The sequence below is a fragment of the Manis pentadactyla genome, chromosome X (genome assembly GCF_030020395.1).
Source record: "Manis pentadactyla isolate mManPen7 chromosome X, mManPen7.hap1, whole genome shotgun sequence".
Classification (NCBI taxonomy): domain Eukaryota; kingdom Metazoa; phylum Chordata; class Mammalia; order Pholidota; family Manidae; genus Manis; species Manis pentadactyla.
The window spans coordinates 125,661,131-125,687,892 of record NC_080038.1 but is presented as its reverse complement, the minus strand read 5'-3'; the positions used below and the strand labels follow the sequence as shown (position 1 = coordinate 125,687,892).

At 39.0% G+C, this 26,762-nt stretch overlaps 1 protein-coding gene across 1 annotated transcript in view; it reads left to right on the top strand.

Annotated features, from left to right (window-relative positions):
* Positions 1 to 11,187, top strand: part of LOC118910036 (kelch-like protein 4) — a 167,236-nt gene extending 156,049 nt beyond the window's left edge. The window contains exons 13-15 of the mRNA XM_057495525.1: positions 6,119 to 6,331; positions 10,083 to 10,254; positions 10,950 to 11,187. Coding sequence (XP_057351508.1) covers positions 6,119 to 6,331; positions 10,083 to 10,254; positions 10,950 to 11,009 — 445 coding nt within the window. The 3' untranslated portion in view covers positions 11,010 to 11,187. The remainder of the gene's footprint in view (positions 1 to 6,118; positions 6,332 to 10,082; positions 10,255 to 10,949) is intronic.
* The last annotated feature ends 15,575 nt before the right edge of the window (positions 11,188 to 26,762 follow it).

The following is a 26,762-nucleotide window of genomic DNA, read 5'->3' as shown; positions in this document are numbered from 1 at the left end:
TCCTGCACTTCCTCCAGGCAGCCTGCACCTCGCTTGCAAACCAGCAAACTCTGCTCTGGCATCAGGCAAGCCAGAGGGAAGCCCCACATACAGCAGCTACAAACGCAAAGCATAGAGGCTTATACCTGTGTGCTCTGCCCACTGGTTCTGGCAGTGGAGACAGGGATAGTAGCCGGGAAGCAGGAAGCCACTCTTTCCACCTGCCAGGCACCAACACTGCTCCCCTGCGACACCCAACATTACTTCAGGGACTGAGCAGCTCCAGAGTAAAGAGCTTCTGGACACTAGAGGGTGCAACATACAAATATGAAACGTCAAAGGAACCTGGTTCAAAGCAAAATCCAACATACACCAGATAAACAGTCAAATGAAACTGATCTCATCAATATTCCTGGAAGTGATTTCAAAATAAAAATCATAAACATGCTCATGGAGGTACAGAAAAATATTCACTAACTCAGGAATGAATTCTGGGCAGAGATCCAATCATTACCAAACACAGTATCAGAAATGAAACATACAATGGAAGGTTTAAAAGCAGATTAGATACAGTGGAGTAGACAATAAATGAAATAGAAATTAGAGAACATGAATACAAAGAAGCTGAGGCACAGAATGAAAAAAGGATCTCTAAGAATGAAAGAATATTGAGACAACTGTGTGACCAATCCAAGTGGAACAGTATTCAAGTTATAGTGGTACCAGAAGAAGAAGAAGAAGAGAGAGAGAGAAAGGGATAGAACATGTCTTTGAGGTGGCAATTGCTGAAAACTTGTCCAATCTGGGGAAGGAAATACTCTCAAGCCATGGAGGTGCACAGATCTCCCAACACAAGGGATCCAAGGAAGACAACACCAAGAAATATAATAATAAAAATTGCAAAAGATCAAGGAAAAGGACAGACTATTAAAAGCAGCCAAAGAGAGAAATACTATAAGATCACATACAAAGGAAAGCCCATCAGGCTATCATCAGACTTCTCAGCAGAAAACATACAGTTCAGAAGGGAGTGGCATGATATATTTAATGCAATGAAGGAGAAGGACCTCATACCAAGAATACGTTATCCAGCAAGACTACCATTTAAATGTGAATGAGGGATTAAACAATTTCCAGATAAGCAAAAGCTGAGAGAATTTACCTCCCACAATCCACATCTACAGTGTATTTTGGAGGGACTTCTATAGATGGAAGTGTTCCTAAGATTTAATAGCTATCACCAGACATAATAAAACCACAGTAAAGAAAGAAGAACTGTTAATTACTAATAAAATGCAAAATTAAATCAATTACCCACTAAGTCAATCAAGGGATAGAAAAGAGTGCAGAACATGATTCCTAATATATGAAGAATATAGGAGGAATATGAAGAAGGAGAAAAAAAGAACCTTTAGGTTTTGTTTGTAATAGCATACTAATTGAATTATGTTGGACTCTTAGATAGTGAGGAAGTTAACCTTGAACCTTCAGTAACCACGAATCTAAAGTCTGCAATGGCAATAAGTACATACCTATCAATAATCACCCTAAATGGCAATGGTCTGAATGCACCAATCAAAAGACATAGAGTCACTGAATGGATAAAAATACAAGACCCTGCTATATGCTGCCTACAAGAGACTCACTTTAAACCCAAAGACATACACAGACTAAAAATGAAGAGATGGAAAAAGATACTTCATGCAACTAATAGGGAGAAAAAGGCAGGAGTTGCAGTACTTGTATCAGACAAAATAGACTTCAAAACAAAGAAAGTGATGAGAGACAAAGACTGACATTGCATAACAATAAAGGGGTCAATCCAACAAGAAGATATAACCATTATAAATATCTATACAACCAACACAGGAGCACCTACATATGTGAAACAAATACTAACTGAATTAAAAGGGGAAATAGAATGCAATGCATTCATTCTAGGAGACTTCAACACTCCACTTACTCCAAAGGACAGACCAAACAGGCAGAAAATAAGGACACAGAGGCACTGAACAACACATTAGAACAGATGGACCTAACAGACATCTAGAGAACTCTACACCCAAAAGCAACAGAATACACATTACTCTCATGTCCACAGGGAACATTTTCAAGAATAGATTGTATATTAGGCCACAAAAAGAGCCTTGGTAAATTCAAAAAGATTGAAATTGTACCACACAGTTTCTCAGACCACAAAGCTATGAAACTAGAAATAAATTATGCAAAGAAAACAAAAAAATCCCACAAATACATGGATGCTTCACAACATGCTCCTAAATAACCAATGGATCAATGACCAAATAAAAACAGAGATCAAGCAATATATGGAGACAAACGACAACAATAATTCAACACCGCAATATCCGTTGGACTCAGCAAAGGCCGTGCTAAGATGGAGGTATATTGTAGTATAGGCCTCCTTCTGGAATAAAGAACAATCCCATATGAACACTCTAAACACACAAATAACGAAAGTAGAAAAAGAACAAATGAGATCCAAAGTCAGTACAAGGAGGGACATAATAAACATTAGAGCAGGAATAAATAAAATTGAGAAGAATAAAACAATAGAAACAATCAATGAAGGGAAGAGCTGGTTCTTCAAGAAAATAAACAAAATAGATAAATCCCTATCCAGATTTATCAGGAAAAGAAGAGAGTCTACACGCATAAACAGAATCAGAAATGAGAAAGGAAAAATCACTATGGACACCACAGAAATACCAAGAATCATTCGAAAATACTATGAAAAATTTTATGCAAATAAACAGGATATCCTAGAAGAAATGGCCAAATTTCTAGAAAAACACAAACTTCCAAGGCTGACCCAGAAAGAAACAGAAAATCTGAACAGACCAGCAATGAAATTGAATTGGTAATCAAAAAATTACCTAAGAACAAAACCCCTAGACAAAATGGCTTCACACGCTGAATTTTATCAAACATAAGTGAAGACCTAATATACATCCTCTTTAATGTTTTCCATAAAGTAGAACAAGATGGAATACTTCCAAACTCATTCTATGAGGCCAGCATCACTCTAATACCAAAACCAGGCAAAGACACCACAAAAAAAGAAAATGACAGACCAATATCCCTGATGAACACAGATGCAAAAATACTCAACAAAATATTAGCAAACCGAATTCAAAAATACACGAAAAAGATCATCCACCATTACCAACTAGAATTTATTCCAGGGAAGCAAGGACAGTACAATATAAGAAATTCCATCAACATCATCCTCCACATCAACAAAAAGAAGGACAAAAACCACGTGAACATCTCCATAGATGCCAAAGAAGCATGTGACAAAATTCAATATCGGTTCATGATAAAAACTCTGAACAAAATGTGTATAGAGGTCAAGTACCTCAACATAATAAAGGCCATATATGACAAACCCACAGCCAACATCATACTTAACAATGAGAATCTGAATGCCTTTCCTTTAAGATCGGGAACAAGACAAGAATGCCCACTCTGTCCACTTCTATTCAACATAATTCTATTCAATATAATTCTGGAGGTCTTTGCAGCAGCAATTAGACAACACAAAGAAATAAGGGCATCCAGATTGGAAAGGAAGATGTTAAACTGTCATTGTTTGCAGATGACATGACATTGCACATAGAAAACCCTAAAGAATCCACTCCAGAACTATCACATCTAATATTTGAATTTAGCAAACATGCAGGATACAAAATTAATACACAGAAATCTGTGGCATTCCTATACACTAACAATGAACTAGCAGAGAGAGAAATTAGGAAAGCAATTCTATTCACAATTGCATCAAAAAGAATAAAATACTTAGGAATAAACTTAACCAAGGAAGTGAAAGACCTATACTCTTAATACTACAAGACACTCATAAGAGAAATTAAAGAAGATACCAATGAATGGAAACACTTCCCGTGCTCATGGATAAGAAAAATTAATATTGTTAAAATGGCCATCCTGCTTAAATTCATCTACAGATTCAAGGCAATTCCTATCAAAATACCAACAGCGTTCTTCAAGGAACTAGAGCAGATCATTCTAAAATTAATATGAAACCAGTAAAGACTCTGAGTAGCCAAAGCAATCCTGAGAAGGAAGAATAAATTGGTGGAGATTACGCTTCCCAACTTCAAACTCTCCTACAAAGCCAAAGTAATCAAGACAATTTGGTACTGGCACAAGTACAGAATAGACCAATGAAACAGACTAGAGAGCCCGGATATAAACCCAAGCATATATGGTCAATTAATGTATAATAAAGGAGCTATGGACATACAATGGGGAAATGACAGCCTCTTCAACAACTGGTGTTAGTAAAACTGAACAGGTACATGTAAGAGAATGAAACTGGATTATTGTTTAACCCCATACACAAATCTAAACTCAAAATTGATCAAAGACCTGTATGTAAGTCATGAAACCATAAAACTTTTAGAAGGCAACATAGGCAAAAATCTCCAGAGTATGAACATAAACAACTTCTTCCTGAACGCATCTCCTCGAACAAGGGAAACAAAAGCAAAAATGAACACGTGGGACTACATCAAACTAAAAGACTTCTGTACGGCAAAGGACACCATCAACAGAACAAAAAGGCATCCTACACAATGGGAGAATATATTTGTAAATGACATATCCCACAAGGAGTTAACATCCAAAATATATAAAGAACTCACATGCCTCAACAACCAAAAACCAAATAACCCATTAAAAAATGGGCAGAGGAGCTGAACAGACAGTTCTCCAAAGAAGAAATTCAGATGGCCAACAGACACATGAAAAGATGCCCCACATCACTAATCATCAGGGAAACACAAATTAAAACCACAGTGAGATATCTCCTCACACCAGTTAGGATGGCCTGTATCGAAAAAATGAAGAACAACAAATGCTGGCAAAGATGCGGAGAAAGGGGAACCCTCCTACACTGCTGGTGGGAATGTAAGCTAGTTCAACCATTATGGAAAGCAATATGTATCCTCAAAAAACTAAAAATAGAAATACCATTTGACCCGGGAATTCCAGTCCAAAGAATTCACCCAAAGAATACAAGTTCTCAGACCAAAAAGACATATGCACCCCTATGTGTATCTCAGCACTATTTACAATAGCCAAGATATGGAAGCAACCTAAGAGTCCACCAGTAGATGAATGGATAAAGATGTGATACATATACACAAGGAATCCTATTCAGCCATAGGAAAGAAACAAATCCTACCATTTGCAACAACATGTGAGGAGCTGGAGGATATTATGCTCAGTGAAATAAGCCAGACGGAGAAAGACAGGTACCAAATGATTTCCCTCATTTGTGGAGTATAACAATGAAGTAAAATTGAATGAACAAAACAGCAGCAGACTCACAGACTCCAAGAAGGGACTAGGGGTTACCAAAGGGGAGGGGTGTGGGAGGGCATGTGGAGAGGGAGGGAAAAGGGGACTGAGGTGTATTATGTTTAGTACATATGGTGTGGGGGGCTTCATGGAGAAGACAGTGTAGCACAGAGAGGGCAAATAATGAATCTGTGGCATCTTACTACACTGATAGACAGTGACTGCAATGGTGTATGGGTGAGGACTTGATAATACGGGTGAATGTAGTAACCACATTGTTTTTCATTTGAAACATTCATAAAAGTGTGTATCAATAATACCTTAATAACAAAAAATTTTTTAAATGATAATAGGGATTCCAGGGCCAGGCAGTTTTATCTAGCTAAAATTATAAGGTTGCTAGAGTTGGTCTTTGGCAGCACCTAACTTTTTTTTAATTCCCAGCTTTATTAAACCATAATTGACAAACACTGCCAATGCCTTTGATATCTCCCTCCTTTCTCTGTGTTTCATTTCCCATGGAATACTTTAATCTACCAAGTCAAAGTAACTTCCACAAAAATGATAAAGGAGAGAGGTTTGGATTAAGGTGGACCTTACCAAGTGCCTTCAAAAAGTATCCATTCACAGAGTCAGACCATCAGCTACAAAATACTACCAGAGAAGAATATATATTCAGAAACTTTAAATGCTTTGTGCAAAGCTCTTTCACTTTCATTCTATGCACAAATTGGAAATACAATCTCTCTCCCTCTCTGTATGTGTATACACATACACACACTTGTGTCTTTTTTTCTAGGATATATGCTATTGGTGGATGTGATGGACGTTCCTGTCTAAAATCGATGGAGTGCTTTAACCCATACACTGACAGATGGAGTCCATGCGCTTCTATGTCTAATAGATGTGGAGATGTGGGAGCTGCAGCACACAATGGGTTGTTATATGTTATTGGGGGTCATGAGTCCTCTCCTTCTACCCAATACACCGGCTTTTCTAACCGTGTGGAATGGTAAAATGTTTTTATTTACTTATGCACGTATTTATTTGTTGTTTTTCTTTTTTTCAGAAATGATAAAGATTTTCAGGCTACCAGAAAGATTTTTAGGCTTCCAAATAAGTGATAATCCTATCGGGGGATTAATCCTTTGTAAAATTGCACACTTACTCTTAGACTCAAAATATTTTGGAGAAATCCTCCTTAAGTGTCTCAGATCCATCATTAAGAAATATATTAAAAGAATATGCTGTTTTGTTTGATAGTCAACTTTTAAAATAATAAGACAGAAGGGATGTAGTAATAAAGAAATTTTATGCCCAACTGTATCATACTACCCACTCACCAGGTCAAGTAAAAATAACTTTATTGTTTCAAAAATCAAATCAACCTTCAAAAGATGAAGACTTACCACCACAAAATATACAGAAAGAATTCCCAGAGATGTTTTGTTCTGAACAATGACTCTGTTGTGTTAAGTATTTCATTTTCCAAGGGTAACTTTTTTGAATGGGAAACACTTATTTGTGTGACATGTTTAAAATAAGTAAATCCTATGACTTTGCAGTTATACCATTCATACTCCTTTTCAAGATAGAAAAAATATGCAAATATAATAGTTAAATAATATTAACTAAGACCAAATGAGAAATTTACAGTCAGTAAGGTTATCAAAATTCAGAAGACAGAGATCAGTGCAGGATGGTGTCCTCAAGGGAAACTCATGCAAGAGGTAAAATTTGTAATTTGTATGTATACAAACAAATGGAGGGAATTTCAGTTCAAGGAAAAAGCACAATGAAAACTGTGGAAATAAACGAGAAAGCTTTGTAGATAAGATCAGAGATTTTAGGTTGAAATGTCATTTGGAACTTCAAGTAGGACAAACCTAGAGAGACCCACACAGAGACAGTGTAAGCAAACTGTGGAACATCAAAAACAAGGAGATAGTCTTGAAAACAGCACGAGAAAACAATTTGTGACTTTGAAGAAGGGGTTGGTGCAATATGAAGAAAACCAACTGATAGAGCCTGGAGAAAAGCCAGTTCTTAAGAACACTAAGAGATTATTCTTTTCAAATAATGAATTGCACCAATCAAGGGAAGTCTAAGTTCCAATCTCAGGACTACTATTTACAAGTTATGTGAATTTGATGCTGTTATTTTATATGTCTAAACATCAGTTTCTTCATGTGAAAAATGGGAATAATTGTAGTATCAACCTCCTTGGGGACAAGATAATCAATGTTAGGGTACAACATAATCAATGTTAGTGCACTTAGTACATTTCCTGGCACCCATTAAGTACTCAGTAGAAGTTAGTTCATGATACTGTTTTTGTTGGTATTATTTTTGTGAACAATATTATTGTTACTACTATCGTTATCCCCTTATTAGCATTTTCCTTCAAAAAACCTTGAGAAAATGGCTAGTGCTAAAGTATAATTTTCAGAAAGTTGTGACTTTCATACAAATATAAAATTTACATGTGTCAAGGATTTTATGTGATTAATTAATGAAGCAAGCCCATAAGATGCTAAAACCAGTTCAGAGTCTTTGAAGAAAAAATGTATAGATAATTTAGGAATGCTGAAACAAATTGCTAATAGAGGCGAATGTGGTTAATATCCTATAGGAAATAAAATGTAATCTTTGAGCATCATCATTTCTACATGATGGACATTAATTCTGTGTCAGGCAAAATTCATTTGTATTGTTATGGACAAGTGTCACAAGAAAACTCAATTTTCTGCAAGTTAACCTCCACATCTACAGAGTTGTAAAATAGCTTTGTCAGTAGAAAGTCAATCAAAGGTGCATATTCTGTGGAATCAGATAATCCTCATTTCTATTTCTTAGACTATTTTTCTTTTCTTTTTCTTTTTTTAAATTAAGGTAGCAAAGATAGACAATCTTCTGAAGGTTTCACATGAGCAACATTGTGGTTTCAAAGTTCAGCAATATTATCAAGTCCTCCACACTCCCCATGGCAATCACTGTTAGACAATTTTTCTAAGACTATTTTTTACTAAAAAACTGTTGGCCTACTGAGTACCTTGTGAGTCTCATCCACTTATTTAAGATAATCCTATAAATTAAAGGTTTCTAAATCTATCACACAAACTTTTGTTGGTTGGCTCAGGGATTACTATATCTATAATGTTGATGAGAAAATTGAGGCAAAGAAGTCAAGCAAATTATCCCTAGTTATTCTTCTAAGTGGAAGAAAAAGTCCAGGACTGATTCTCTTTGCTACAGCCTCCATTTTATTTCCACTAGAATACAGATACTTTTATCCAAAGTAAGGAGAGAAGGAAAGGCAAAAAAGAAACAAAAAGGGAGAGGCGTAATGCTATTTTAATTTGAAAGTGATATAGTGGCTAATTATTTTTAAATAACTGCTTCTGTGTGTCGTTACCATATTGCCAGTTTCTTCCCCAAAAGATTCAACATTCCCAAAAACACTTTTGTTAACCAAATAGTGTCCAGATAATATTAAGAGCCAGAACTTTTTAGCATTATTATGCACATGTATAAAAGTCTTGGGTTTGGGTGCAAGTCTTTAAGGAAATCCTGTGAGCTCTGGTTCACCACTCATACGTGTGTGTACTCTGTTAGCTGAGAGAAACATCAATTAATAGCAATTGTGTTGAAGATTCAGCTTAGCTAAAGCATACAGCTATGAGATTTTCTGTTTCTGGGTTTTATTGTAATATCAGAACTCAAGGTGATATGCTTTGTGACACTAAGAAGTATGTACTCGATATTGAGGTTATGTTAATTATTGCTGATTTTTGGATATTATTAAAAATATTCCTGGATGTGTGTGGCCAAGTTCAAATGGAAAGCTAGGATCAGATAATTTATAATATGATTAAAGCTATAAAAACAGAAATAAGAGAGGTATTAAAATTATAAGGAAATTAGTAGAAGGTAATACATGAAAATCTCTTTCATGAAATAAATTTTTTTCATTGTGTTTTTCAAATAGGCCAACATAAAATCAGAGAGCATTTCCATGTATAATTGTTGAGTTTTCTTTTAGTCACTCCTTTTAGATTTTAGTATTGCATATTTTGTGAATAGGCTTCAAATTTTAGGAAATAATTTTTCCTGGAGAAGCTTTTAATTCGTATTACTAGCCGAACTGCCTTTTATTTGCTTATAGAAGAGGCTTAGGGATAAGGAGTAACTTTAGATAAAAATAAATGGAAAATAATCCTAGGCTCCTCTAAAGATAAATAGGAACTCCCAGAGGGGAAAAGACAGGATAAGACTATAATCATTCTAACTACAAATAATACGAAAATCAGGACACTACATTATATATATAAAAAAGGCAATTATATTCAGATTTACTTAAATGTGAGCTCTTGTATAAACAGGATCATGTATAACTTTGGTAAATTATGAATAAGGTAATAGAAAAAACAAAAGCTTTCCAATCAGTACACTGAGTGAGAGAAGGGGCATTTTTCATAGAATGTTAAGATGCTAATAAGTGAGATTTGCTCATAGAGAATCTGAGTACAGATCAAAGAAATGCATAGTATTTTGCAAAGGAAATACATTTTTGATATGCTTCATGTGAACTCTGGTGGCAGAAGAGAATTTCATCATGTACTGATCCTTAACATTTAGTAGACTACATTTGATATTTATAAGGTATTTTTAATTCCTTAGATAAATACACATTTTATTAATGTCTATATTTTTAATTTTAACACTATTGGACTTTTCTCTGTTGTCTTCCTAAACATCTTAAGGTATGATCCAAAAACTGATTCGTGGTCAGCTTTGGCGCCTCTGAGTGTTCCTCGAGAAGCTGTTGCTTTATGCCCCCTTGGAGACAGGCTCTATGTGGTTGGAGGATATGATGGACAAAGTTATTTGAATACTGTTGAGTCATATGATGCCCAGACAGATGAATGGAGAGAGGTACTCACTGAAAGTAGTAAGATTGGTATATTTCAGATTTTAATAAAAGATTTCAAAATAAATGATGGGAATTAATTGGATTACCTACTTCTCTAAGGGCTATCCAGATTCTCTTAGAAGATTTTGTAGTGCATGCTTTATGTGTGCCACAGAAAATTACTAGTTGATCTAGTTGATCATTAGCAGGATCCAATAGTACTTATATGGAAAAGAGCAGTACATTCCTTTGACTTCATGGACTCATTCTCTTCACAGAAAAGTGAATATATTCAATAATTAAAGAGCTTTACTATCTGGCTGAATTTCTATGTAGTTATTATGATTTGTGAGTCAAAGAGCAATGTCCTCATCCACAAATGTCTGCTCCTCTTTTTGGCTGTTGCTCAAAAGAAAAACAACAAAATGAAGGATGAGTATTATTAGCTGTAATTTCTCAAAGGAGAAAATTATCGGAGAAGTGAAACTTCTTCAATATCACCTGCTCCTCAAATTCAGGTCTGCATCATTCCAAAGATATGTACATTCTTTCCACCACACTGGACTGTGATCTGGCCTGTATTTCCCCTTACTCTTATGCAAGATGAAGGTTGGACCAGAATAGCTAAGGACTTTTTTCAATTCCAGCGTGCCATATTATGTTAAAGACAGACCTCATTCAAACTGCATTTTTTCCTTGTTTTTATTTTCTGTCTTAGGAAGCTCCTCTCAACATTGGAAGAGCGAGTTCATGTGTGGCGATGGTGAAGCTACCATAACGGCCTCTTTGTCAAAGGGAAAGAAAGTGGATACTTTCAAGCAATAAAGGAGGAAGAAGAGAAGAATGTTCTTTCCTTCATACAGTAATCAAAGATGAAAATTCTTGTTATTTTAATATGTAGTTATAATTGCTCTTGTTTGTGAAGCCAGAACAAGTTTTCAAGAATAAATTACATATAGCTGTTAAGTGTGTTAAGTGTATGTGTTGTCTGTCACACCTCATACTATAAATGGAAATCCATCCCACAGGTAGATCGTGTCCAGAGTTATGCCAGTTAGGCAAGCAGAGATTGAATACCATCTTCTTAATGGTCCAGTTGGGCTTGCTTCATTTTGATCAGGTATTGACTAGTAGGAGAGAGATGTTGCCCAAGGTTACTGCTACACAGCTGTACTTTATTTAAAATTGTGCTTGGACCACTATGGCTTAGCTGGGTTTCCAAAATCTGAGCAGATCTGAGCGGCTTCAGAGACTCAAGGCACTAAAACAAACCTGTGCTTGCCTCAGTCAAGCCTCATCGGGAAAAGGAGTTACAGAGGCAGGCCCCTTGCTACCTTGGCATAGTGCAGATGAGCTATCAGGCAGGTTTTAACTAACAAGGATGAGAGAGTTATTAATTTCTTCTTTCAACAAGTGGCACATTTAGACACTATGCTCCGATTGGAAAGAAAATGTTACTTCTTGATTTTTCTGTAATCACTATGACCTTGCTCAGGATCCCCCACTCTGCAGCCCTCAGTTTGTATCATGACTCTCCAGACAACACCATCAACTACTTTCCCTGTATTTCCACAGGGCATGCAGAGACTTGTAAATACCTTCTACACAACACTGAGCTGAAGAAGACTGTGGGGCACTAAACTTGGGTCGTCTCTCTGCCTGACTATGCCACCCATCAACTTGACTCGGCTGTGGTTGCTGACAGACCTGTTTTGATATGGAGGGAACACTGAATGAAAGTCTCCTCCAGGAGACCCAAATAGGATACAGAACAAATATTTCTCTGATTTCAGATTTTCCCTTCAGCTCTCTAACAAGGCTCCTACCCTGCGATCTTAGCCGAGGAAAAGAGAAAAGATCATAAAACATGTTTCCTCGGCTGTCATCATTCTTTGCTCCTTCCCCTATCACAGTCATCTGAGACGGAGGCACAGGCATTCCAGTCACCTTTGCTCTTTGTAATGGAATTCCTTTAAATCATATTCCCCTTCCTGGGGACACTAAGCCCCAACCTGAATGATGGGAGGGGTATCTCCTCTCTAGTCTGTGCAAGATACCACATGAAATTCCTATTTCACCAACCTGGCTCTCCATATGTCAAAGAAAACTTGAAAAGTTTTTATGGTTCTTTTTTCTTGACAATATTTTCTTTTCAAGATTATTGCCTGCTATAGACTAGGAAAAAATTTTATTCCACATGCTGAAAATTTAATACTGACATCCTCTTCTTTTTTGTATTCCTGTTATAATCCTAATCCCCTCGCTTACACACACACATAGCACACACAATGAGGAAAACAGGCACATCTAGAAAATTAGACTCTCGTACATGAATAAATGTTAAAAGGTTAAAAGGTAAATGCACATTAATAGTCTTCAAAAGTGTAGTACACCTGTATCATAAACATTTATGAAGGATATACTATGTCTTAGGCCCTAATGATAAACACAAAAACGAGGGCTAAATTTATTAAATCTACCAAATCCAGGTCTATTCATTTATATTATATTGTAGGTGATGGAGAATCAATTTGATGTCCTGTCCTCTACAAAGGCCACCTGAATTTTCCAAGTTCACGTTCCATCTAAGGTCATGCAGACCCTCATTAAAAAAGCCCAGTTCCATATGCTAAATTTGGTATCTGAGTGGTTAAATAATCCTGTATAGATATAACTAATTAAACCTTACCTGAATCGGTACACACAGAGGTACCAGCAATCAGAGCACAACCAGTCTTATTTTAAAAAAGGCCTGAAAATACAAAATCAGGAGATCTTTAAGGAAAGAGATGGCAGCAAAATGGCAGCATAGGAGTTTCTATCACCCCAACCTCCATCAAATTGAATAACTATCCATGCATGAAAACACCCTCCTAAAAGCAGGCTGCAAGTGAGGGATGACAGCACGTGGGTGAAGCACAGAAGTAAGAAGGACACATTGGGGAGGGAGAAAAGATCGGTTCACACTTACCGTCCCACCAAGCCCAGGCAGCCCAGTGTGGGGAGACACCTTCCTGCTGAGGCAGGGAGAGTATAGTGAGCACCCAGTGATACCACGGGCCCTACAGAGGACCCAGCCCAGCACCAGGCTGACTCCTGTGACTCTAGACAGCTCCCTATGGGATCCTGGGAACCCAGGCTTCTCACCCAGCACTTAGGGGCTCCAGAAACCACAAGCAGCTCAGCAGCCCCAAATGGCATCCTTGGCACCAGGAGCCCAGTGAGCTACTATAAGCCTAGACCCTGGCTCACCCTAGTGCCTGCCTACTCAGTGGCCTTGGGCAGCTCACATAGCTCCGAGCAGCTTCCAAGGAAGCACTTCTGGTGGCTGATCACAAACCAATGTCCTGTTAACTTCCTCCCTTGCCAATCCCAGCAGCCTCAGGTGGATCCCATGGATCCAGGTTCCCTGAAGGCTCCCAGGAACCCAGGAATACACTTCACCCCATTGTCTACTGGCAACAATGGCCTCAAGTGCTGTCCCTGGCACAAAGTTCCAGGTGGCCTCCTGTGAACCCAGTCCTAGGTTCATTCCGATGTCTGCCTACTCCAGTGTCCCACGTGGCTTCCAGGACAGGCAGGGCTCCCAGAAGACTACCACAAACCCAGGCCATGTGCTCCCTCTGGTGCCTGCCTACTCCAGTGGCCCTGGACACCTCTCATAGTTCTAGGTGGCTTCAACCACAGGGATCCCAGTGGGCCCCTGGGAACCCAGCCTCTGATAGTTCTGGTGGTCCCTGGTGGCACCAGGATCCCAGCGGGCTCCCAGGAACCCAAACATTCCCCCCTCACCCTGGCACCTGCCAGCTCCAGTGATCCCAAGGTGGCTCCTGCTTCAACAGATGGCTTCTCTGGCACCAGGTTCCCAGTGAGTCACAGTGACTCCAGGCCCCCAGCTCCTCACAGCTCCTGCTGGCTCCAGTGGTCACAGGCAGCTCCCATGGACCCAGGCAGCTTCTGTAACCCTAGGCTTCCAGCAGGCTCCCTCAAAGCTAAGGTCCATCCCACACTGGTGCCTGCTAGCCCCAGCAGCCTTAGGAAGGTCCTGTGGTTCCAGGCAACTGCCTCAAGTCCAGGTTCTCAGGGGGCCCCTGAAAACTCAGGCTTCCCACCCACCAGGGACTGGCCAGCTCCAGCAACCCCAGGTGGCTAGTGGCCACAGGTGATTTCACAGCTCCGGGAAGCTTCCTCAGTTCCAGGCTCTTAGAACACTTATGTGGACTGAGGCCCCCAGGCCACTCTGATACCCGAAAGCTCCCACAGTCCCAGGCTGCTATACTCATCCCCGGATCCCAGCCCACCATGGCACCAGCTGACTTCCCTGGTACCAGGTTCCTGACAGGCTCCCATGAATGCAGACTCCCAGCTCACCTCAGCACCCGCCAGCTCCTTCTGTCTCGGAGGCTCCTGTGGCCTCATGTCCCCAGATGATGCCTGTAATCCAGGCTCCAGCAAGGCACCTGTGAACACAGTACCCAGCAGGACCCGGTCCCAGGCATTTAACCCACCCCAGCACCAGGGCACTCAAGGACTCCAGCAAGGAGTAGAGAACATCTCTAAATCAATCATATGAGGCCAGCATTACCCTGAATCCAAAGCCATAAAAGAACACTAAGGAAAAGAAAAATACAGGTCAACATGCCTAGTGAATATAGATGCAGAAAACATCAGAGGTCTAAAATGTGAGGCAAACATTGACAGGATTCAAGGGAGAAATACACACATCTATCAAAATAGTAGGAGACTTCAATACCTCACCTTCATTAATGGATAGAACAACCAGACAGAAGATCAGAAAGTATGTAGAGGGCTTGCACAACATTACAGACAAATTCGACTTAACAGATATGTATAGAATATTCCATCAACAAAAAGAGAAAACATTTTTCTCAAGTGCTCATGGAATATTCTACAGAATATACCAAATGTTAGACTATAAGACAAGTATTAATACATCTAATAAAGCTTAAATTTAACATCATAAAAAATATCTTTACCTAGTGCAAGGAAATGAAATTAAAACTCAATGACATAAAGAAAAGTGAAAGTTTCATAAATACATGGAAATTAAACAATATACTGTTTAACTATTAATGGTTCAAAGAAGAAATCAAAAAGGAAATTAGAAAACATATTGGAATAAATGAAAATGAAAGCACAACATACTAAAATTTATAGGATGGAGAGAAAGTAGTGCTAAGAGAAAATCAAAAGCTGTCAATACTTTCATTAAAAAAGAGGAAAATATCTCAAATAAACAACCTAACATTATGCTAGGAAAAGGAGAACAAACTGAACCCAAAGTCAGCAAGAAGAAGGAAATAATACAGGTTCAAACAGAGATGTACAAAATAGAGCATTGCAAAACAATACAGAACATCAAATAAACCAGGAATTCATTTCTCACAAAGATCAACAAAATCAATAAAGCTTTAGCAAGATTGATTAAGAAGAAAGAGAGATTCAAATTATTATAATCAGAAATAAAAATTAGAAAATTACTACTGGTTTTAGAGAAAAAAAAGGATTATAAGAAAATTCTATGAATAATTATATACAACAAATTGTATCAACTAGATAAAATGAACAAATTACTGTAAATACACAACCTACAAACATTGAGTCATGAAAAAATAGAAACTATGTACAGGCCTATATTTAGAAAGGAGATTAAAAAAGAAATTAAAAATCTACCAACAAGAAAAATCCAGGATCTGGTAGCTGAATTGGTAAATTCTACCAAACATTTAAAGAAAAAGTAACATTTATCTTGAAATTTTTGCAAAAAATTAAAAATGAGGTAACAGTTTCAAACTTGTAAGGCCTGCATTACCCAGATACCAAAACCAGAAAAAGGGCACTGCCAAGAAAATTATAAATATTAATGCAGAAAGTCTAAAAATAGTAGCAAAGTGAATTCAGCAGCATATTATAAAGGTTATACACCATGACCAATTAGGATTTAGTCCTGGAAAACAAGGATGGTTTAACATGCAAAAATCAAGGTAATATACCACACTAACAGAATAAAGACAAAAACACATGATCATCTCAGTGCATACAGAAAAACCATTTGTCAAAACTCCACATCCTTTCATGATAAAAACAATTCAACAAACTAAGGATAGGCTGGAACTACTTCAACATAGGCCATGTATAAATAACTCACAGCAGGCATCATACTCTGTGGTGAAATCCTGAGAGCTTTTCCCCTAAGTTCAGGAATAAGACAAGGGTGTCCACTTCCCCAATTCTATTCAGCAATTAATTTCAGCTTTTTGAAAGCTCTACACAGAGCAATTAGGCATGAGAAATTAATAAAAGAAATCCAAATTTCAGAGGAAGAAGTATAATGTTCTCCATTCACAGACAATATAACCTTATATGCAGAAAACCCTAAAGATCACACACACAAATGCTAGAACTAATAAACAAATTCAGCAAAGTTGCAGAATACAAAATCAATGTATTTAATTCAGTTAGGTTGACATACATTATCAATTAATAATCCAAATTGGATGATTTAGTTCCATTTACAATAAAACAATAAAGTACTTGGGAATAAAAATGAAGGGGACAAAAAATTGTACATTTAAAACTCTAAAATGTTTGTGGAAATAAATTAAGGAAGTCATAAACAAATTGAAAGGCATCCCATATCCATGGGTTGGGAGATTTAGTATTGTGAAGAAACACTACAACATAATGCATTCAACAGATTCAATGAAATTCTCATCAAAATCACAATGACATTTTTTGCAGAAATAGAACATCCCATCATGAAATGCATATGGAATCTCAAAGGACCCAGAATATATAAAACAATTCAGCAATTCCATTTCCTGATATTTATCCAAAGAAAATGAAAACACCAATTCAAAGAGCTATATGCAACCCTATGTTCACTGCAACATTATTTAGAACAGGGAAGATACAGAAGCATCTTAAATCTTCATCAATATATGAAGGGATAAAGAAGAATTGGAGAATTGGTTGCAGGGAGGGAGAAAAAGATGGTGGAATAGAAAGGTAAGGTGGAAAGCTCCTCCCAAATACACATAAAAGAAGAAAATACAGCAAATACAATTAAACCTGAAAATGACCTGAGGACTGCAGAACAGACCACCTACACCTGGGGAAGGAGACAAGACCACACAGAAAAGGGTAAAGTGGCAGAGCCATGACTAAGCTGGACCCAAGCCCTATCCCCAACATAGTGCACAGGCAGCAGGAAGAGGAACAGAGCGGGAAGGGGATAGGGGCCCAGAAACGCTGCACACCTGGCCCTGGAGATCTGCCCTGGGAACATGAGTACACATTAGTTTGGGTTCTGGTGATTAGCAGGGATTGCACACCAGGGACACCCGAAACACTCTGAGAGACTGAGACTCCAACCACTTGTGGAAGACAGGCACTCTCTGCCGGTCCTGAGACCCGAAGCAGAGACAGCAGTTTGAAAGACTTGTCAGCAGTGGGAGGGGTGCCAGAGGGGTGAGGGTTGGATGGAATACTCTCATCAGGAGAAAGGACAGGTGGACAATACCTCCCCAGCCCTCCCTCTGCCCAACAGGTAAGGAACTCTTGGGAGCCCAAGACACTCCATCCCCCTCACTGGCACCATAGCCCTGAGGCTCCTCCCAGAATGAACTGTCAGTGATCCAACCCACTCAGCCCAGCAGCAGCACCAGAATTTGCTGCCTGGCAGGCAGAGGGAGACTGTCCCAGCTTCCTTGCCCCATTTCAGCCCAAACAGGGAGTTGCCTGCAGAAGCCAGCTCCAAGCGCTCCTTCCCCTGTGCAGGTGTCCCAGCCTGGTGCTGCATGTCCTGCCCTTCCCCAGAGGCTCACATTGACCTGCCAACCCCATTAACCCTGAAGCTCTGCCATAGTGGCAGTGCAGGAAAAGGGCACACAACCCACAGCAATCCCAGTAAAGTCTTGAGCCTCTGTGCACCACAGGGTACCTCCTTCATAAAGCTGTCACTCTATAGGGCAAGAAGCATAGCAGATTCATCTAATACAAAGGAAGAAACACAGAAACACTGACTCAATGAGGAGGCAGAGGAATATGTTCCAAGCAAAACCACAGGACAAGTCACCTGAAAGAGGGCTAAGTGAAATGGAAATCACTACCCTTCTTGATGAATATTTCAAAGTAAAAGTCATAAACATGCTCATTGATTTACAGAAAAAAAATACAAGATCTCAAGGAGGACTTCTTCAAAGAGATAGAAGAGCTACTGAGAGCTGAAGAATACAGTAACAGAAATGAAATATACAATGGAGGGATTTAAGTGTAGATTACGACAAGTAGAGGAGACAATCAGTGAGATGGAAATTAGAACAGGAGCACAACCAAACTGAGGAACAGAGGGGAAATCAGATCCCTAGGAATGGAAGAATAAGAGATGTGTAACCAATACAAATGAAACAATATTCACATAATGGGGATATCAGAAGGAGAAGAGAAAGACAAAGGAATAGAAAATCTCTTTGAGGAAATAATTTTTGAAAAATTCCCCAATCTAGGGAAAGAAAAAGACAATCATAACATGGAAGTACAAAGAGTGCCTAACAAAAGGAACCCCAGCAAGACAACACCAAGACATATAATAATTAAAATGGAGACTACAGGGAAGATGGTGGCATGAGTAGAGCAGCGGAAATCTCCTCCCAAAACCACATATATCTATGAAAATATAACAAAGACAACCCTTCCTAGAATAAAGACCAGAGGACACAGGACAATATCCAGACCACATCCGCACCTGAGAGAACCCAACGCCTCGTGAAGGGGATAAGATACAAGACCCGGCCCGGCGGGAGCCTAATGCCCATCACCCCAGCTCCCGGCAGGAGAAGAATAGGCAGAGTGGGACGGAGACGGAGCACAGGACTGCCGAACACCCAGCCCCCGCCATCCGGGCCAGAGCGCAGACACAGTACGTGCCCAGGGGGCCCTGGATGCTAGGAAAACAGGGCAGCAAGAACAGTGAGCGGGCACCGGAGGCCGGGCACCGGAGGACATAAGAAAAGCGCGCAACCAATTTTTTATTTTCTTTTTGTTGCTTTGTTTTGGCGAGCGCTTTTTGGAAGTCTTAAAGGGATAGGGACCCCAATACTAGGGAAAAAGGGCAGCACGACCGGAGAGCAGAGGCATGAGGCTGGTGCCGGAGAATAAAGAAAAACGAGTGGCCACCTTTTTTTTTAATTAAAAAAAAATTTTTTTTTTTTAATTTAAAAATTATTTTCTTTTTTTTTTGGTGGTCGTTGTTTCGTTTTGGCGGGTGCTTCTTGGAAGTCTTAAAGGGGCAGGGTGGGACACTTAATCCAGAGGTAGGGAATCCGGGGATCTCTGGGCACCCTAACCCCTGGGCTGCAGGGAGCAGGGAGGCCCCTTACGGAGATAAATAGCCTCCCATCCGCTCCCGCTCCAACACGACTCCACCACTTTGGAGTACCTGCCTGAGCCAGGCCATGCCCACAGCAACAGTGGAGATAAACTCCATAGCAGCCGGGCAGGAAGCAGAAACCCTGTCTGCGCGCAGCTGCGCAGCACAAGCAACTAGAGGTCGCTGTTCTCACAGGAGAGGAGGGCCACAAACCAACAAGAAAGGAAGTTCTTCCAGCCGTCACTCGTCCCAGTTCTGCAAACTATTCTTATCACCATGAAAAGGCAAAGCTACAGGCAGACAAAGATCACAGAGACAACACCAGAGAAGGAGACAGACCTAACCAGTCTTCCTGAAAAAGAATTCAAAATAAGAATCATAAACATGCTGACAGAGATGCAGAGAAATACGCAAGAGAAATGGGATGAAGTCCGGAGAGAGATCACAGATGCCAGAAAGGAGATCACAGAAATGAAACAAACTCTGGAAGGGTTTATAAGCAGAATGGATAGGATGCAAGAGGCCATTGATGGAATTGAAATCAGAGAATGGGAACACATAGAAGCTGACATAGAGAGAGACAAAAGGATCTCCAGGAATGAAACAATATTAAGAGAATGGTGTGACCAATCCAAAAGAAACAATATCCATATTATAGGGGTACCAGAAGAAGAAGAGAGAGGAAAAGAGATGGAAAGTATCTTAGAAGAAATAATTGCTGAAAACTTCCCCAAACTGGGGGAGGAAATAATTGAACTGACCACGGAAATACACAGAACCCCCAACAGAAAGGATCCAAGGAGGACAACACCAAGACACATAATAATTAAAATGGCAAAGATCAAGGACAAGGAAAGAGTTTTAAAGGCAGCTAGAGAGAAAAAGGTCACCTATAAAGGAAAACCCATCAGGCTAACATCAGATTTCTCAACAGAAACCCTACAGGCCAGAAGAGAATGACATGATATATTTAATACAATGAAACAGAAGGGCCTTGAACCAAGGATACTGTATCCAGCACGACTATCATTCAAATATGATGGTGGGATTAAACAATTCCCAGACAAACAAAAGCTGAGGGAATTTGCTTTCCACAAACCACCTCTACAGAACATCTTACAGGGACTGCTCTAGATGGGAGCACTCCTAGAAAGAGCACATCACAAAACACCCAACATATGAAGAATCGAGGAGGAGGAACAAGAAGAGAGAGAAGAAAAGAATCTCCAGACAGTGTATATAACAGCTCAATAAGCGAGCTAAGTTAGGCAGTAAGATACTAAAGAGGCTAACGTTGAACCTTTGGTAACCACGAATTTAAAGCAAGCAATGGCAATAAGTACATATCTTTCAATAGTCACCCTAAATGTTAATTGACTGAATGCACCATTCAAAAGACACAGAGTAATAGAATGGATAAAAAAGCAAGACCCATCTATATGCTGCTTACAAGAAACTCACCTCAAACCCAAAGACATGTACAGACTAAAAGTCAAGGGATGGAAAAACATATTTCAAGCAAACAACAGCAAGAAGAAAGCAGGGGTTGCAGTACTAATATCAGACAAAATAGACTTCAAAACAAAGAAAGTAACAAGAGATAAAGAAGGACACTACATAATGATAAAGGGCTCAGTCAAACAAGAGGATATAACCATTCTAAATATATATGCACCCAACACAGGAGCACCAGCATATGTGAAACAAATACTAACAGAACTAAAGGGGGATATAGACTGCAATGCATTCATTCTAGGAGACTTCAACACACCACTCACCCCAAAGGATAGATCCACTGGGCAGAAAATAAGTAAGGACACAGAAGCACTGAACAACACAGTAGAGCAGATGGACCTAATAGACATCTATAGAACTCTACATCCAAAAGCAACAGGATATACATTCTTCTCAAGTGCACATGGAACATTCTCCAGAATAGACCACATACTAGGCCACAAAAAGAGCCTCAGAAAATTCTAAAAGATTGAAATCCTACCAACCAACTTTTCAGACCACAAAGGCATAAAACTAGAAATAAACTGTACAAAGAAAGCAAAGAGGCTCACAAACACATGGAGGCTTAACAACACGCTCCTAAATAATCAATGGATCAATGACCAAATCAAAATGGAGATCCAGCAATATATGGAAACAAATGACAACAACAACACTAAGCCCCAACTTCTGTGGGACACAGCAAAAGCAGTCTTAAGAGGAAAGTATATAGCCATCCAAGCATATTTAAAAAAGGAAGAGCAATCCCAAATAAATGGTCTAATGTCACAATTAATGAAATTGGAAAAAGAAGAACAGATTAGGCCTAAGGTCAGCAGAAGGAGGGACATAATAAAGATCAGAGAAGAAATAAATAAAATTGAGAAGAATAAAACAATAGCAAAAATCAATGAAACCAAGAGCTGGTTCTTCGAGAAATTAAACAAAATAGATAAGCCTCTAGCCAGACTTATTAAGAAGAAAAGAGAGTCAACACAAATCAACAGTATCAGAAACGAGAAAGGAAAAATCATGACGGACCCCACAGAAATACAAAGAATTATTGGAGAATACTATGAAAACCTATATGCTAACAAACTGGGAAACCTAGGAGAAATGGACAACTTCCTAGAAAAATACAACCTTCCAAGATTGACCCAGAAAGAAACAGAAAATCTAAACAGACCAATTACCAGCAACGAAATTGAAGCGGTAATCAAAAATCTACCAAAGAACAAAACCCCCGGACCAGATGGATTTACCTCGGAATTTTATCAGACATACAGGGAAGACACAATACCCATTCTCCTTAAAGTTTTCCAAAAAATAGAGGAGGAGGGGATACTCCCAAACTCATTCTATGAAGCTAACATCACCCTAATACCAAAACCAGGCAAAGACCCCACCAAAAAAGAAAACTACAGACCAATATCCCTGATGAACGTAGATGCAAAAATACTCAAAAAAATATTAGCAAACCGAATTCAAAAATACATCAAAAGGATCATACACCATGACCAAGTGGGATTCATCCCAGGGATGCAAGGATGGTACAACATTCGAAAGTCCATCAACATCATCCACCACATCAACAAAAAGAAGAAAAAAAAACCACATGATCATCTCCATAGATGCTGAAATAGCATTTGACAAAGTTCAATATCCATTCATGATAAAAACTCTCAGCAAAATGGGAATAGAGGGCAAGTACCTCAACATAATAAAGGCCATCTATGATAAACCCACAGCCAACATTATATTGAACAGCGAGAAGCTGAAAGCTTTTCCTCTGAGATCGGGAACTAGACAGGGATGCCCACTCTCTCCACTGTAATTTAACATAGTACTGGAGGTCCTAGCCACAGCAATCAGACAAAACAAAGAAATATAAGGAATCCACATTGGTAAAGAAGAAGTTAAACTGTCACTATTTGCAGATGACATGATACTGTACATAAAAAACCCTAAAGACTCCACCCCAAAACTACTAGAACTGATATCGGAATACAGCAAAGTTGCAGGATACAAAATCAACACACAGAAATCTGTGACTTTCCTATACACGAACAATGAACCAACAGAAAGAGAAATCAGGAAAACAACTCCATTCACAATTGCATCAAAAAAAAGTAAAATACCTAGGAATAAACCTAACCAAGGAAGTGAAAGACTTATACTCTGAAAACTACAAGTCACTCTTAAGAGAAATTAAAGGGGACACTAAAAGATGGAAACTCATCCCATGCTCGTGGCTAGGAAGAATTAATATCGTCAAAATGGCCATCCTGCCCAAAGCAATATACAGATTTGATGCAATCCCTATGAAACTACCAGCAACATTCTTCAATGAACTGGAACAAATAATTCAAAAATTCATATGGAAACACCAAAGACCCCGAATAGCCAAAGCAATCCTGAGAAAGAAGAATAAAGTAGGGGAGACGTCACTCCCCAACTTCAAGCTCTACTATAAAGCCATAGTAATCAAGGCAATTTGGTACTGGCACAAGAGCAGAGCCACAGACCAATGGAACAGATTAGAGAATCCAGACATTAACCCAGACATATATGGTCAATTAATATTTGATAAAGGAGCCATGGACATACAATGGCAAAATGACAGTCTCTTCAACAGATGGTGCTGGCAAAACTGGACAGGTACATGTAGGAAAATCAAACTGGACCATTGTCTAACCCCATATACAAAAGTAAACTCAAAATGGATCAAAGACCTGAATGTAAGTCATGAAACCATTAAACTCTTGGAAGAAAACATAGGCAAAAACCTCTTAGACATAAACATGAGTGACCTCTTCTTGAACATATCTCCCCGCGCAAGGAAAACAATAGCCAAAATGAGTAAGTGGGACTATATTAAGCTGAAAAGCTTCTGTACAGCAAAAGACACCATCAATAGAACAAAAAGGATCCCTGCAGTATGGGAGAATATATTTGAAAATGACACATCCGATAAAGGCTTGACGTCCAGAATATATAAAGAGCTCACACGCCTCAACAAACAAAAAACAAATAACCCAATTAAAAAATGGGCAGAGGAACTGAACAGACAGTTCTCCAAAAAAGAAATACAGATGGCCAACAGACACATGAAAAGATGCTCCACATCGCTAATTATCAGAGAAATGCAAATTAAAACTACAATGAGGTATCACCTCACACCAGTAAGGATGGCTGCCATCCAAAAGACAAACAACAACAAATGTTGGTGAGGCTGTGGAGAAAGGGGAACCCTCCTACACTGCTGGTGGGAATGTAAGTTAGTTCAACCATTGTGGAAAGCAGTATGGACGTACATCAAAATGTTCAAAGCAGACTTACCATTTGACCCAGGAATTGCACTCCTAGGAATTTACCCTAAGAATGCAGCAATCAAGTATGAGAAAGATCAGTGCACCCCTATGTTTATCGCAGCACTATTTACAATAGCCAAGAATTGGAAGCAACCTAAATGTCCATTGATAGATGAATGGATAAAGAAGATGTGGTACATATACACAATGGAATACTACTCAGCCATAAGAAAAGGGCAAATCCAACCATTTGCAGCAACATGGATGGAGCTGGAGGGTATTATACTCAGTGAAACAAGCCAAGCGGAGAAAGAGAAATACCAAATGTTTTCACTTATCTGTGGAATATAAGAACAAAGGAAAAACTGAAGGAACAAAACAGCAGCAGAATCACAGAACTCAAGAATGGACTAACAGGTACCAAAGAGAAAGGGACTGGGGAGGATGGGTGGGTAGGGAGGGATAAGTGGGGGGGAGTAGTAGGGGGGTATTAAGATTAGCATGCATGGGGGGGTAGGAGAAAAGGGAGGACTGTACAACACAGAGAAGGCAAGTAGTGATTCTACAACATTTTGCTATGCTGATGGACAGTGACTGTAAAGGGGTTTATAGGGGAGACCTGGTATAGGGGAGAGCCTAGTAAACATAATATTCGTAATGTAAGTGTAGATTAGTGATAACAAAAACAAAAAACAAAAAAACAAAAAAAAGGGCAGTTCCTGTATGGTAACCTCCAATGAGTTCTACACAAGGGTATAAAGGGCATATAAAAGTGTAGGCAAAGGGTCTGTTTGTGTTTATACAGAGGATCAAAGCCTAATTGGGCTACCCCAAAAATGAACTAAGATACAATATGAAAAAGAACTTCCAACATCAGCACTCTCTGGAAGACTCATGCCAGAAGATGATCATCAAAAAACCCCAACAAAGATCCACGCACTGCTACAGCTGTAGATGCAGTCATCCCACCAGTTCCTGGACTTGCCATGGGAATGAGGAAGGAGATATCTAAGCTGGCCTGTGCATACAGTAAAACAACAAATTTGACTGGATCTATACTGTTGGAACTCAACCAAGAATTAGGAGAAGTGCAAATTGTAGCACTCCAAAATCTTACAACTACAGACTATTTACTGTTAAAAGAACATAAGGGATGTGAACATTCCCCAGGAATGGGTTGTTTTAATTTGTCTGATTTCTCTCAGACTATTCAAGTTCAGTTGGACAATATCCACCATATCATAGATAAGTTTTCACAAATGCCTAAGGTGCCTAACTGGTTTTCTTGGTTTCACTGGAGATGGCTGGTAATTACAGATATGCTTTCATTATGTAACTATACTCCTATTATGTTAATGTGTGTGCGCAATTTAAGTAGTAGCTTAAAACCTATACATGCTGAAGTTACTCTACAAGAGGATATGTCAAAGAAATAATCAATCTTCCCATGTTTTCTTCCGCCTGCTACTTCTATAGCTTTTCTTCTTCCTTCCTAATTACAACCCTTAAATAGAATTCGTGCCTCATATCAAATTTACCGAGTATCATAATTCTTCCAAGTGGTAAAGATACCTCAAGACAAATGCTGGGCATAGAAGCTACAGGGCATAAATATGCAAAGAAATAAAAAGCTAACCATTTCAAACAATAAGGCTTCTCTCTCACTTACCAACTTTACATTTCCCTGTATGGCCCCGGAAGATGACTGGTTAGCCAGAGACGGGTAAGATTCCTCAAGGGAGGAACAACCTAAGACAGGCACAGTCGCAGGGGGGCCATCAGGTGAGAAATTGGGGATCAACAGAGGTGAGGCTTAGAACCTCACCCTCCCTGTTCTGAGAGAAATCTTCTGCATGTGTGGATGTTTTATTGCCCTTGTCTAGCTTGGATTAACACATAGTCTACAGGCACACACCTGATCATCTACATTTGCTCTCTTACAACACTAAACTATGTTTTCTACCTTTATCTTGTATCTACCTACCACTTCAGCATTTTATTAAAAATAATAATAATAAAGAGAGAAATGTGGTATTCACATATAAATCAAGTATAAAAACCAAATGAGTATTCATATTTGAACTGACTGTTTATAGTTCATAATGCATGAGCAAAACCGAAAGTTTCTGTGATGACTGCCCTTGTACTCTTCACTATGTAACTTATTCATTATGTAAGAATTTGTTCTCCATGTAAGAACTTGTTTGTTATGCCTCAGAAGATTGGAGACTGACGAAAATTAGGCTTGGGGTGGATTAATGATTGTGCATTGAGCATTGACTCCCCTATACAGAATTTTATTGTTGTTAACAACCATTTGATCAATAAATATGAG